The sequence below is a fragment of the Sinocyclocheilus rhinocerous genome, unplaced genomic scaffold (assembly GCF_001515625.1).
Source record: "Sinocyclocheilus rhinocerous isolate Xijiao unplaced genomic scaffold, SAMN03320098_v1.1 scaffold604, whole genome shotgun sequence".
NCBI lineage: Eukaryota > Metazoa > Chordata > Actinopteri > Cypriniformes > Cyprinidae > Sinocyclocheilus > Sinocyclocheilus rhinocerous.
In genome coordinates this window covers 1,279,022-1,293,111 of record NW_015658518.1, presented here as the reverse complement: position 1 = coordinate 1,293,111, position 14,090 = coordinate 1,279,022, and the positions used below count along the sequence as shown (strand labels likewise).

General features: G+C 35.5%; 3 protein-coding genes across 8 annotated transcripts in view; all 3 read left to right on the top strand.

Moving 5' to 3' along the window:
* The window catches only part of LOC107722486 (protein C19orf12 homolog), a 2,508-nt gene extending 1,020 nt beyond the window's left edge, over nucleotides 1–1,488 (top strand). For 2 of the 4 annotated variants that reach the window (XM_016530848.1, XM_016530847.1), the window contains exons 2-3: nucleotides 787–950; nucleotides 1,048–1,488. In XM_016530848.1, coding sequence (XP_016386334.1) covers nucleotides 791–950; nucleotides 1,048–1,313 — 426 coding nt within the window. In that variant the 5' untranslated portion in view covers nucleotides 787–790 and the 3' untranslated portion in view covers nucleotides 1,314–1,488. Of the gene's footprint in view, nucleotides 1–409; nucleotides 570–786; nucleotides 951–1,047 lie in introns of those variants that run through there. The other 2 variants (XM_016530845.1, XM_016530846.1) reach the window with 2 other exon arrangements.
* Nucleotides 1,489–4,460: 2,972 nt separating this feature from the next.
* On the top strand, nucleotides 4,461–7,732 carry LOC107722461 (transmembrane protein 5). The gene is made up of 6 exons (XM_016530816.1): nucleotides 4,461–4,661; nucleotides 4,804–4,971; nucleotides 5,095–5,197; nucleotides 5,543–5,857; nucleotides 6,013–6,183; nucleotides 7,005–7,732. The coding sequence occupies exons 1-6, from the start codon at nucleotides 4,517–4,519 to the stop codon at nucleotides 7,405–7,407; spliced, it is 1,305 nt and encodes a 434-aa protein (XP_016386302.1). The 5' UTR covers nucleotides 4,461–4,516; the 3' UTR covers nucleotides 7,408–7,732.
* A 2,979-nt stretch (nucleotides 7,733–10,711) lies between these two features.
* The window catches only part of srgap1a (SLIT-ROBO Rho GTPase activating protein 1a), a 107,247-nt gene continuing 103,868 nt past the window's right edge, over nucleotides 10,712–14,090 (top strand). For all 3 annotated transcript variants that reach the window (XM_016530830.1, XM_016530828.1, XM_016530829.1), the window contains exon 1: nucleotides 10,712–11,280. In XM_016530830.1, coding sequence (XP_016386316.1) covers nucleotides 11,211–11,280 — 70 coding nt within the window. In that variant the 5' untranslated portion in view covers nucleotides 10,712–11,210. The remainder of the gene's footprint in view (nucleotides 11,281–14,090) is intronic.

The window sequence follows — 14,090 nt, the reverse complement described above, 5'->3', positions numbered from 1 at the left end:
TAGCTATGTTTATAGGTAAAAAGGAGAAGTGAAAATATAAGACGACAGATTAAAAATAAAAACGTTCTGAAAGAAAAGGTTCTGATTTAACGTTCTTACCATTGTGTTTCATATGGAGGGCCAAATTAAATAAAATAATTAAAATATGTGTAAATATTTAAATGATCGTTATGTAAGTATGTGTAAAGACAGATTTACAATTCTCGCATTTCGTTTTAAGCAAAGTTCACTTTATCGTTGAAATACAATTCAAAATTAAATATTGTAACTTTTAAAAATTGGCATACACACACAATATTTGGGGCTATAATATGTTGGTAAATGTTGCAGAGACATAGTTCAAGGACATTCAAATTACTCACAAACGCGCAACAAAATAAGGTCTTTTATTTTGAAAAATATATTTCCAGCTTCACACTTTTAAAAAATCATGACATAGCGCTTGTTGGCGTGATGTGTTGACTTCTGGAGGTTTGATAGCTTGGCTTGAGTCGCCAAATCTCCAAATGATTGATGCCATTAATTCGGTTTTATACTGTAAATAGGGAATCTAAAAGTTGCCTTTGAAGGTGAGTGTACGGTGCACAGCAGTATTTTAATGTGCCATTTAGACACATCGTATACAGTAAGTGCTTACTATATCGTTTATATAACCTAGATCTTTTATTTGATCGTCTGTTTGCACATCACTCATATATGTTAGTTCAATATATTTCATGATATAGCCACACTTTATTTTTTATATTTCTACAAATCGCTAAATAATTGTGTTCTAACTTTGCCAAGCAAGATGCCGCCACGCATTGATGACGTAATGAAACTGTGTTGTGAGCTATCCGCAAACCAACAAGTAAAAACCGCGGTAAAGCAGTCTGGAAAAGGAGCAGCGGCCGCTGGTGGTTTGGCTTTTGCAGGAGGCTTAATAGGGGGTCCATTGGGAATTGCAGTGGGCAAGTCCATTCAATGCCTTACATACAGCATACAACCTTATATATACTGTAATATGTGATGCTGGTTTCTCTTACCTGCGCTTTTGTCTTTTTAAAGGTGGGGCTGTTGGTGGACTGATTGGATGCTGGATGACGAGCGGACAGTTTAAAGCTCTACCTCAGGTTATCATGGAACTGACACCTGACCAGCAGCGCAGACTCTGTGAGGATATAGTAACCATCTTAGGCTCAATAACATGGACTGATGTTGCACAGCTGACTGCCCTTGTAATGGGAAATGCCACTCTACAGCAGCAAGTGACCGCTGCTCTTCTGAGCTATATACAAAAGGAACTTCAAGCTGAAGTGCATTATGTAGACTGACGTAATGAGAAACAACATTTCAAACCTTATAATCATGTGTCATACGGGTTGTTTGATTGGATGCTTGAGTACTGTAGTTGAAAATGGCGTACAGCATATTAGTACTGTAGTACTGTATAAAAATGTTTTTTAACTTTATAATGGTACAGTTGAATCTGTGAAATCTTATTTCCTCCACAGGATAAAAAAAGGTAATTGTGAGTGTTTTTTTTGTTTTTTTTTAAATCTTACAATTATGACTCTTTTTCTCGCAATTCAGAGTTTATATCTGACAATTCTGACTCTTTTCTTGCATTTTAGAGAAAAAAAGTCAGAATTATTCCATGGCAGAAACAAAAAACAGAATTGCGAGATGTAAACTCAGAATTCTGAGGGAAAAAACAGAGTTGTGAGATAAAAAATATTTGTGACTTAAGGCCCGTTCACACTAGGGATATGCCGGTATCAAATTTTCATGTGTCCACACCAGCGAACGATATTGTCTGTTTATTAAGCGCACATGCGTCTGCCGCTTTAAATTCTTGAGCTCGTTACAACAGGATGGATTCTGATTGGCTGTCAGTGTTTTATCGTTCATCAGCTGGAAAAAAATTGTTTTGAAAGGGATTCCAACGATATCTTTCCTCTGTATCGCTATCGTTGTGGTGTGAACTATGCTATTCTTTAATATTGAGAACGATTTTTAGAACTATATCTTTATCGTTATCTTTATAGTTATCGTGCTTGGTGTGAATGGGCCTTTAATCTCACAATTTAGATTTTTTTCTCGCAATTTTGAGAAAAAAGTCCGAATTATTTAATGATGGAAAAACCCCCCACAGAATTGTGAGAATTCTAAGGGAAAAAAGTCAGTTTTGTGATAATTATGAGAAAAAAATATATATCCTGAATTGTGATAAAGATTGTGGCTTGTGAAAATCCGAATTGAGATAAAAAGTTGCAATTTGTACCTTTTTTTTTTCCGTGCCAGAAACAAGCTTCCCTATGAATCTGACAATGTATATATTTTGCAATAATATCCTGACATAATGTGCAGCTTGTTTTCAGAACAATTAGGAAGATTAGACATTGTAGAATATATATGAATGATATTGTTGAATGCCTTTTTAAAAATATTTAATTAAACTTTTTTTTGGTGTTCTGATGGAACCGTGTTTGTTAATTTGTAACCAAGATTTGCATGCCCAGTCAAAAGCCTCAAAAACAGATGTTGGCTGCTTTAAAACATATATTTATTAATAGTTAGATTTGGCCAGACACATTACAAGCATACAGAGAAAATGTCCAGTGTTTATCCAACAATTACAGTATCCTCATCAGGAAACTCATAATAAGGCACCTCCAAGTTGAGAGGCGCGGGTCCTTTTCTGATCCTTCCTGAAGCATCATAATGTGACCCGTGGCAGGGGCAGTAGTACCCGCCGTAATCACCGGCATTTGTATATATATATATATATATATATATATATATATATATATATATATATAAAGGGATATAACCTATTTTATTGCATCTGTAAATTAATTAAATAATTTATATAAATATATTAATTAATAGTTTTATATAATATGTGAACCTGGACCACAAACCAGTCATAAGGGTCCATTTTTAAATTGAGACTTATGACTGGTTTTGTGGTCCAGGGTCACACATATAATATATAATATGTCAATAATATGACTTATTATAGGATTAATTACTGTATTAGAATGAGGTCTGGTATGCAACAATGGAACAACAACAACCAGAATAAGTAAATATATTTAAATAAAGTAATACAAAGACATCTTATTCAGACCTTTAATTTTTAGACTATTTCTGTAGCATAACAAACATTAGTCTGGAACTGATGGGTAAGTTACTGTAAAAAAGTAATTACTACTAGCTACTAATTACATCTTCAACACTGTAGTTAGATTACTGTACTAATAACTCGCTCTCTAAAAAAGTTTGCATTACTAATTACTTTCTAAATCCTATATCAGCCTCAACCAGTTGAACAATAAGGATAGACATATAACTGCTCTTTTAATTATTTCAAATAATTAAAAGATTACATCCCTACTGTGTTATTCCTATGTATGTCTGCACTATCATGTATGTCTGCACTATGTTTGTACTTTCTTCTACACTGGAAGCTCCTGTCGTCAAGTCAAATTCCTTGTGTGTGTAAACATACTTGGTAATAAAGCTCTTCTGATTCTGATTCTGATTCTGAAATAAATATTATAAAATTGAAAAAAAAAAAAAATCTTGAACTGACCAAAGAATTTTAAAGGGACAAGGTTACATTAAAACATAAAATTGAACGATGGTAGTTAGATATTAAATTCACTATTGCTTTATATTCTAACATGATTCTATAGTCTGTACATTTTTACATCAATTACATCAGATGTAACTGTAATTAAATTACACAGAATTCAGTAAAGTAATCCGTTACTTTACTTTTTCAAGGGAAAAGTGATTAAATTACAGTAATTTATTACTTAGTCATGCATTACACCCGATACTGGTCTAGAATATCAAGAGTTATGAACAGCCTGTCATGATATGTCCCGGTTATGTGGTCACCTACCGCACGCAGCAGACTTCACCAGCACTTCTGTGTTCACTGCTCCGGGAAGTAACGCTTTCAGCGGACCACAAGCCTGCAGGTAAGGGGAGAAAGCCCCCATACGAGCGGGCAGAGACATCATTTTTGTACGGTTAAAAAGGCTACTTACAGCCCGTACGGTCACACCGACCTTAGAAGAGAGAGCTTGTACTGCGGAAGCTCCTCCCTCGGTGCTTCATAGTTGGCTGGGTATTTACTGAACAGAAAGCGCAAAGTAAAACAGAGATGATAAAATAATTTCTCACACAAAGCTATTTAAATGATAAATACAATACATTATTCAATTAGCGCCTCAAGTTATTTTCAATATATTTCTTGAAATATTTAAATATTTCTGATAATTGTTATAGTTTTGAACAGGCAGTACAAGGCAGTCTCGGGAAAATGTAAACAGTAGTGACGAGACGTTCGACTCATTTCGGCGGATCGGTTCTTTTGATCCGATTCTTCTCAGCTTACTAGTCGGTTCTCGGGCTTGAGAACGAATCGTTCAAACGTGAACCAATTCATTAAAAAGATCCGACTCAAAACCAAAAATGTGTTCACTGGTCGGGAAATCGCAGGATGGTCACCTGAAAATTAAACATGAGATTTTTACGCCGGAAAATAGGGATCATAGTTGTTTTGGCTTATGCAATATTTTCGTTGTATGCAGCGTATAATGTGTTTTTCAACAAGAGGGTTATTTCTCGCGTTCATCGTGTGGTAAAAAAGGGTTATGTGATTATAGGTAAGACAATTAATCATAACCTGCATCATCTAATAGGTTTGTTGTAATAAACATAAACAATATAATATAGTGTAAATGCAATAAAAGCATATCAATTGATGATGGAGTGTAAACAGATTTGTTTAATAATGTACGTTTCCAGATAATGGAAAAGCAGGAGAGGAAGAGTGGAACCCATGGGAAGAGGATGAACGTGCATATTCCTTAGTTCTGCAGAAGCGGAGAGATGCCTTCAGATCATACCAAGCTCATGCAGCTAAGAACAGGCCAAAAACATATAAAGTTCAGATCTGGGGCAAAGCGGCCATTGGCAAGTGGAATATGTTTTTGTTTTTTTTGGTTCCAGAGATCATTGCATTGCTTGTTGTGTCTTCATTTTTTGCATTAGTAGAGAGCATAAATGAGATAATGTTCCTTGTTTACCTTTTCCTAGGACTTTATTTGTGGAAACATATTTTAGAAGGGCCTCTCAACCCACAAGACAAATCCAGCCAATGGAGAGAAGGAGAGATTCAGTCTGGGAAGATCAATTTCAGGTAACTGACAGTTTTATTCAACGAGGATGCATTAAATTGATCAGAAGTGAAGACTTTTTTTAATGTTACAAAAGGTTTCTATTACAAATGAATGATGTTTTAAAATCCAGAAGAAAATGCAGAAAATTCATTAAAAATGTACATTTTAAAATATAAAACAGTAATTTTAAATTGTAATAATACCTCACAATAATACTGTATATATATATATATATATATAATTTTTGTTTTTAATAATTCATTCTTTTTTATATATAATTGGAGTCTTCCTGAGCATAGGGATTTCTTTCAAAAAATTTCAGAATGCACAACTTTGCAATCTCTTTTATTATAATTTGTCCTCAGTTTTTACACAGGGCCAGCAGTGGTCCAAGGGCACGTTTCTCTCGACACAGACAGTGTGGTGTTGGTTTTGAATGGCCGTGAGCAGCAGAAAATCTCGTACTCCATCCAGTGGCTGCAGCACATCCAGGGTCTGGTGCAGATGCACTCGGTCTCTCGGGTTGCTGTGGTTCTTTTGGGCAATGAGCAGTGCAATAATGACTGGATCAGTCCTTACCTTAAGAGGCACGGTGGGTTTGTGGACCTGCTCTTTCTTGTGTACGACAGTCCTTGGGTCAATGATAAAGACATCTTCCAGTGGCCACTGGGTGTTGCCACGTAAGTTTCTATTTTTTAAAACTCATTTTTGTTTTATATTTTATGAGGTGTGTTTCTGTAATATTTTATTAGTATCCGATTTTATTGTTTTTATGTAATTTAGAATAAAATCAGTTAGTTTGATTGTTTATAACGTGTTTTTTCTTTCTCTACAGATACAGGCATTTCCCTGTAGTCACACTTAGCGGTCAGATGGTGAAAACTGCTAGACCATATCTCTGCAACTTTCTCGGGACTATGTACAAAAACTCCTCCAGGGAAACTCTCATGGGCGTCCTAAAGCAGAATGGCTTGGAGAAAGATTGCCTCATGCATGTTAGAGAGAAGTATGTATTTTTGGAAGTACTGTCCATTATTTTGTCGGTCTAATTTGAAACAGATTGCATTCACAACAAAATTGCAAATTGAAATACTAAATATTTAAAATACTTACTCTATTGTTAGGAAGATGTAAAAAAAAAAAACTTGGGTCAGGTAATTTTTTTTTTTTAAAGAAATCTCTATTTTTATTCAGCAAGGATTCACAACAAAATTGCAAATTGAAATACTAAATATTTAAAATACTTACTGTATTGTTAGGAAGATGTAAAAAAAAAAACTTGGGTCAGGTAATTTTTTTTTTTAAAGCAATCTCTATTTTTATTCAGCAAGGATGTATTAAATAGATCAAAAGAGACAGTAAAGACATTTATAATCTTACACACACACACACACACACACACACAAAAACAACAACATTCAAATAAATGCTGCTCTTTTGAACTTTTTATTAATCACAGAATACTGAAAAGTGTTTCTTGAGCACCATGAATGATTTCTGAAGGATCATGTGACACTGAAGACTAAAGTAATGATGCTGAAAAAATATTTTAATTAGTAGTAAAGTTTCACAATATTACTGTTTTACTGTATTTTGAACAAATAAATGCAGCCTTGATGAGCATGAGACCCCCCCCCCCAAAAAAAGTACAATTTTTGAATGGTAGTGTAAGTTATGATGATTAGTTAGTATGTATAATTGTTTACTTAGCCAGTACACATTCTCATGTTTTTGTTTTACCCATAAATCCTTCACAAATAATATCTCAAGCATTGCTGGACTGCAGCAAGTGTTTTTTTTAAATACCTCTTGCCGTTTTGTCATCAGGTGGCTTCCTCAGGAGACGGCAGACACCTCCAGACAGTACCAGATGGCATTAGCACAAAGTGACCTCACTCTTTGTCCGGTGGGAGTGAACACAGAGTGCTACCGCATCTATGAAGCCTGTGCCTATGGCTCTGTGCCCGTGGTGGAGGACGTCCTGACTCCAGGGGCCTGTGCAGTTGGTAACCGGTCCCCGCTCCGACTACTTAAAGATGCAGGAGCACCCTTCATCTTCCTCAAGGACTGGAGGGAGCTGCCTGCCATCCTGGAGAGGGAGAGAGAGATGAGCCAGAAGGAAAAAACAGAGAGGAGGATGAGAGTGCTGGAGTGGTACAGTGGCTTTCGTCAGCAGATGAAGGACAAATTCACAGAGGTGTTGGAAGATGCCTTTTTCAAAATCACCTAGGATTAGTTTGGAAAACCTTAAAGAGACAGTTCACCCAAAAATGACAATTCATCATTTCAGTCATCATTTACTCAATTATACATGTGAAATATAAGATGCTACTGTGTGTTCATGGTTTACCATATGCTGCTGTGCATTAATGCCCTCCATGTTTACTGTAAAGTATTAATTTATTAAGTCATGATGTTTCAGTGGAAATAACAGTGCAAAAAGTAGTACGAAGTGTGTTTTTTTTTTGTTTATAACCTAGCTGGGTTACATAGACAGATATTTAATATAGTTAACATTTAGTTTTTCTCACTTGAAGGTGTTTTTTGCTTTTAGCTCAGTGCAAGTTATTAAAATAAATTAATTTTACTTTTAACCTGCCTGATCTTTATTTATCTAGCATTTAGACTCTTGCAATTTTGAATTGATTTGACAGAATTCAGTCAAGTGCTCACAGAAAAGATGTCTTTAGATGCTTCTTGAACCTTTTGGACTTTTATGCAAAAAATATATAAAAATGTTTATGTATTTGTTTATTTTAAAATAAAATGTCTCCTTTTTGGTTGTTCCTTTTTGGTGATAGGGAATGATATTAAAATGATTTTGAACAAGTAAATTTGATTAACAAATCAAATTCATGTTAAAATTTAAACTGATGTCCATATTTTCTATTACTCACCCTGCATACTGCAGCACTCTGTGCTTTACATTCATTTACACAGTTTAGGGATAAGTAGATTTTTTTGTAGCAGATAAATGTGGGGAAAATGTTTCAGCATTTTATTTCTTTAAATCATTTTACAATAACAATACAAAAAAAAGACTAAAACAAAACATGGAAAAGATTTATAACTATGCCACTCTTTGTTTAGATTATCATAGTTTTAAACTGATATTTCTGTCTTAATGTACTTTGTCTTTTAATAATGGATTTTTTTTTATAGATTGAAAGTCCAGGTCTGGGACAAGAATAAAACAATAAAATCTATAGGGGTACATGAAAGGCATTTGTAAATAAATTAAAAGGTGAATCACTAAGTATTGCAACAAAACAGCTGTCCTATAAGAGGCGCTGTGTGACTGTCAGTTTATCCACAATATCCATCTTCAGAAATTATATGTACAATATTATAGGTTTTGCTAGTATTTTATAAAACAGAAAAATAAATAAACCATTTAAAATGCCTTTTTTTGTTTAGCATTTTTATTTAACATGTAGAAACCGTTTAAGGATTACATTTTGCCCCTTGTACAAACTGTGAAAAGTCAGTAAAAAGTCCAAATTGCATTACATTTAACTCTGACTGTGTGACACTGCTACAACTGGTTATATATATCTTATGCTAAAATCGGAAATTATCTTATGATCGTCGTCAATTGAACCGGAACGGAATCACAATCCTTTCATTTCTTCTCCTAGATGTCACAGAGACAAAGTGATTTAATTACATGCAATTTCAAATACTGGCCACTAGGCGCCCTACACGACGCGTTCCTCAGCGGTCCTAAAAACGAGTTGTTAAAAACTGTTAAAAATATTCAAAAGGCTTACTTTAAAACGTAATAATTAGAAATCATATACACTTTTAAAGGACTCGTAATGAAACGATTTGTATAAACAAATCTTAAAAACACAGCACATTTCACAATAAGTTTTTCAAACTGTTTTGATTTGTTTGTAAGCATCGAAATGCTATGTTTTTAATTGTCTACTCTATAACTACTACAGAACAAAATTACTTTCGGGGACAACTGGTTAGAAAAGTTGTCAATCCCGTCCACATTTCCGCTACGTGCACCCCCTCCGCCTCCAATCCCTCCCATTTCCAACCACTTGCTTTTGCAGCTGCTTTGAGGTCAGTCAGAATCCGTGAAACTGTCCGGCGATCAGACCCACGGACGCGAGGAAAGGGTGCAGAAAATCACGCCAGTCATTATGCTGCTCAGTCTGTCCAGATCCGTCGGTGGGTGACTAAAAGACAGCTTGAAGGACCGGATTGCCTCTTGCTGGAACAAGCCGTGGACATTTGCCCAAGGAAAGGGTAAAATAAAATGTCTCCTTTTTGGTTGTTCCTTTTTGGTGATAGGGAATGATATTAAAATGATTTTGAACAAGTAAATTTGATTAACAAATCAAATTCATGTTAAAATTTAAACTGATGTCCATATTTTCTATTACTCACCCTGCATACTGCAGCACTCTGTGCTTTACATTCATTTACACAGTTTAGGGATAAGTAGATTTTTTTGTAGCAGATAAATGTGGGGAAAATGTTTCAGCATTTTATTTCTTTAAATCATTTTACAATAACAATACAAAAAAAAGACTAAAACAAAACATGGAAAAGATTTATAACTATGCCACTCTTTGTTTAGATTATCATAGTTTTAAACTGATATTTCTGTCTTAATGTACTTTGTCTTTTAATAATGGATTTTTTTTTATAGATTGAAAGTCCAGGTCTGGGACAAGAATAAAACAATAAAATCTATAGGGGTACATGAAAGGCATTTGTAAATAAATTAAAAGGTGAATCACTAAGTATTGCAACAAAACAGCTGTCCTATAAGAGGCGCTGTGTGACTGTCAGTTTATCCACAATATCCATCTTCAGAAATTATATGTACAATATTATAGGTTTTGCTAGTATTTTATAAAACAGAAAAATAAATAAACCATTTAAAATGCCTTTTTTTGTTTAGCATTTTTATTTAACATGTAGAAACCGTTTAAGGATTACATTTTGCCCCTTGTACAAACTGTGAAAAGTCAGTAAAAAGTCCAAATTGCATTACATTTAACTCTGACTGTGTGACACTGCTACAACTGGTTATATATATCTTATGCTAAAATCGGAAATTATCTTATGATCGTCGTCAATTGAACCGGAACGGAATCACAATCCTTTCATTTCTTCTCCTAGATGTCACAGAGACAAAGTGATTTAATTACATGCAATTTCAAATACTGGCCACTAGGCGCCCTACACGACGCGTTCCTCAGCGGTCCTAAAAACGAGTTGTTAAAAACTGTTAAAAATATTCAAAAGGCTTACTTTAAAACGTAATAATTAGAAATCATATACACTTTTAAAGGACTCGTAATGAAACGATTTGTATAAACAAATCTTAAAAACACAGCACATTTCACAATAAGTTTTTCAAACTGTTTTGATTTGTTTGTAAGCATCGAAATGCTATGTTTTTAATTGTCTACTCTATAACTACTACAGAACAAAATTACTTTCGGGGACAACTGGTTAGAAAAGTTGTCAATCCCGTCCACATTTCCGCTACGTGCACCCCCTCCGCCTCCAATCCCTCCCATTTCCAACCACTTGCTTTTGCAGCTGCTTTGAGGTCAGTCAGAATCCGTGAAACTGTCCGGCGATCAGACCCACGGACGCGAGGAAAGGGTGCAGAAAATCACGCCAGTCATTATGCTGCTCAGTCTGTCCAGATCCGTCGGCGGGTGACTAAAAGACAGTTTGAAGGACCGGATTGCCTCTTGCTGGAACAACAAGCCGTGGACATTTGCCCAAGGAAAGGGTTACTTGTTTGGGAGGAAACTCTTCCCGTGCGCGCTGTGTTTTGATCGCATTGACGGCGGAATTACATTCGGAATCGTTGGGAACTCGGAAGATGAACATTTGCGGCGTTTGGCTTTTGGGATTTGTTTTAGCCTGAACAGCTTGAAAAATCTCTGGGATGCACTGGCCGCTGTAGGGTGACCTGGAAATTGGAAAAGCCCCCAAACAAACCAGTTTACAAACATTCTCGGAACTGAACTGAAATATTTCGAATCGCTATTGAAAATGTCGAATCCTCCTGTGAAGTTCAAAAAGGATAAAGAGATCATTACAGAGTACGAGACTCAAGTCAAAGGTAAGAATCATAAAGTGCAGTAGTAGTTGAATGGCTGCTGAAGGCAGTGGTGCAGTGAGAGCATTTAATCATTGAACAGATCACTTGTGCATCATGCTGAATGTTTGATTCACAGATTGAGCATTTTGTGTAAAGACTCACAAAATATAAATCAGATGATCTTGTTTTTGTAAACTACAGGTTTGGGAGAAGCTTGTTGTCACATGTTGGGTCAGTGACAAATGAGGTTGAAATAAAAAATAGGAGAAATGTTTTAAAAATCTTGTCAGTATCTAGTTATATACTGTATAAATGCTACTTTTTTGGGGGGAAAATAATGAAAATTATGCCAGCATTTCTTATTTTTCCAAGATTTTCAGCCTTTAATGATACCACCACCTTGTCCCACAAAAATGAAAATATGACTTTAATTCAGAAACTGAAAACATGTTTTGTGTGTATTCAGTTTTGAAATGAATAGTCATTAATGCACGTATTGTGCTCAACAACCCAGTTTTTCTCTGTTTTGAGTTGATTCGTTTTTCATTCTGTTTTGAGTATTTTATACCAGGTCAATGCCTTTCTCTTGCAGCCATGTTATATTTAGATGAAGATGATGATGCATGAGTTTTTATACCAAGTAGCTGCAGGAACATGTTTAACAATACTGAAAATATTCCATATTGTTAGACACACTTAGTCACTGTCCCTTTCTCCTGGCCACTCAAATGTCTCTTGCTCATTATACAGATACTTCTAAAGTAAACATAAATGTTTCTAGTCATTTTACATTTTTTGAAAATTTGTTTTTGTTTTACAATTTATCTAGTGATTGCGAATGTAATTGAAACTCATCGGTCAAATTTGCACCTTGTGTTATGGTCACTGTTGAGCAGAACTTCTTAAAAACTTCCCTCTTACTTTCCAACAAACTAAGCCGGATGGTCTGTTTCCTTTTCGTCTCATGAGCATCATCATCACAGGAAAGAGGCAGTTGCTGCATTGTAGTAACCATGGGGATTTGGCATCACCCCAAGGCCCGAGTCCTCCAGGGCTGTTTGCAGACAGAAATGCCTATTATTTATGTAGAGGGAGAGAGAGAGAGAGAGAGAGAGAGGTACGTCGCTATCATGACATGGCGTTTGTCAGAGCAGCAGTGCTCATTTGGCAGGAATGTTCAGCCCCTCGCTCTGATGATGACTAAGGCTGTTAATAGCAGCGTGATGCACAGAATCCGCCCGTGCCGAGCATCTCATTAGCTTCACGCTGCAGCCAAATGGAGTTGTAGTAACATGAAAACACCCCTTAGATTAACAGCCATGACTTTTTTCTTAGACTTGTTTTAGCACAAACTTTATGCTGGTGCAGTGTTGACAGTTATGTTTTTGTGCTTTTTTTAATGGTCTTCTAAAAATTGGCATCCATGTTAGGTAAAGGTGAATGTAACATATTGTCTGTGTAAACTGTAGTTTCCCTCAACCTGATTTGGAATGGTTTGGGATTGACTTCCTCTGCAACACTGTGGTTGTCGTGAAAGTGATACTGCGAGAGAGAAGAAAGGCCGGAATTGTCCTTGGAATCCCGTTTTATCGGCTTATCCCGAGGACTTGTGTCCTAAGTGGGGTGTCATTTGTATTCCAGGCTCTTGGTGTTTGCACATTCTCTTCTTATCCTGATCCTGACCATCACTTATTTTGTACTTAGATTGTGTTTTTATGATTCAATAAGGCTGGGAAGCAGTAAAAAGTAAACAAACAACCATTTTATATGTGTAATCTAATTTATTTGAAGTGAAATTAAATATATAGCAAGACTTATTAAGGATATTTTATACATTGTCAGTTGATTGGATTATGAAAAGTGCGTTACTTAACAGAATGGAGTGAAACTCCTGAAAATTAAAGGTTCTTTATTGAAATCTAGCATGGAAACTTTACATTCCAAAAAAAGTGTTTTTATTGGAAAAACGTTCTTTAAATTTTTATTAATGTAATTGCTCTTCACACTAAGAAAAACATGGTTCTTTTAAGAACTGTTCTCTGAAAGGTTCATTGGGGAACCAAAAATGTTTTTTCTATGGCAAACCTCTTTTGGAACCTTTATGTTTTAAGAGTGTAATTAATTTGGAATGTTAGCTAAAAAGGACATTTCTATTTTGATGAAGATAACGAACACAAACCTCGGTGTTCTGTGGAATAGCAGTGAATCACATGTAGTAAGATCAGTAGTACATCAGAGATTTTATGTTGACTTTAATTCAAGAGTACTTCCTATTAGTAATCAAGTTTGTTAAGGTTACACTTCACATAGTAAGTCTGTCATCATGACTAACTGTTTTTGCTCATAGTTCCCACGTGTTGTTTCTGTTCTTCTGATCTATAAACTTGGCAATGTTTAATCAGTCATAACTGTGACTCATATAGTTTGCTTTAGCACCATCATGAGTCATATGAAGCTTATTTTAGAGTTATCAGGTTAGGTCAGCCATGCAGCTAGGACTGAAAGGTGTGAGAATCCCAGTGGTTGTTGCACAGAAAGCCGCAGGAGAACCTGACAGTCAGTCTTATCAACACACAAACCTGCCATATCCATCACCGTGCGCTCCATGCGGCACTGACTGCATAGAGAGAATGATGTAAGATGAACATAACAAAATATGGAAAGGCACAAAGATGCAGTATTAATATCCATCACCGTGCGCTCCATGCGGCACTGACTGCATAGAGAGAATGATGTAAGATGAACATAAAATATGGAAAGGCACAAAGATGCAGTATTGATGTGAAAGCTGAATCAAGTCTAGTTAAATCAGTCTAGAATGATCATGTTAC

Bases quoted from the DNA above. Each gene is read 5' to 3' on its own strand.
- LOC107722461 (XM_016530816.1), top strand. From the start codon at position 4,517: ATGAGATTTTTACGCCGGAAAATAGGGATCATAGTTGTTTTGGCTTAT. The intron at 4,972-5,094 runs GCAAGTGGAATA...ACCTTTTCCTAG, and splicing joins CTGGGGCAAAGCGGCCATTG to GACTTTATTTGTGGAAACAT. The intron at 5,858-6,012 runs GTAAGTTTCTAT...CTTTCTCTACAG, and splicing joins TGGCCACTGGGTGTTGCCAC to ATACAGGCATTTCCCTGTAG.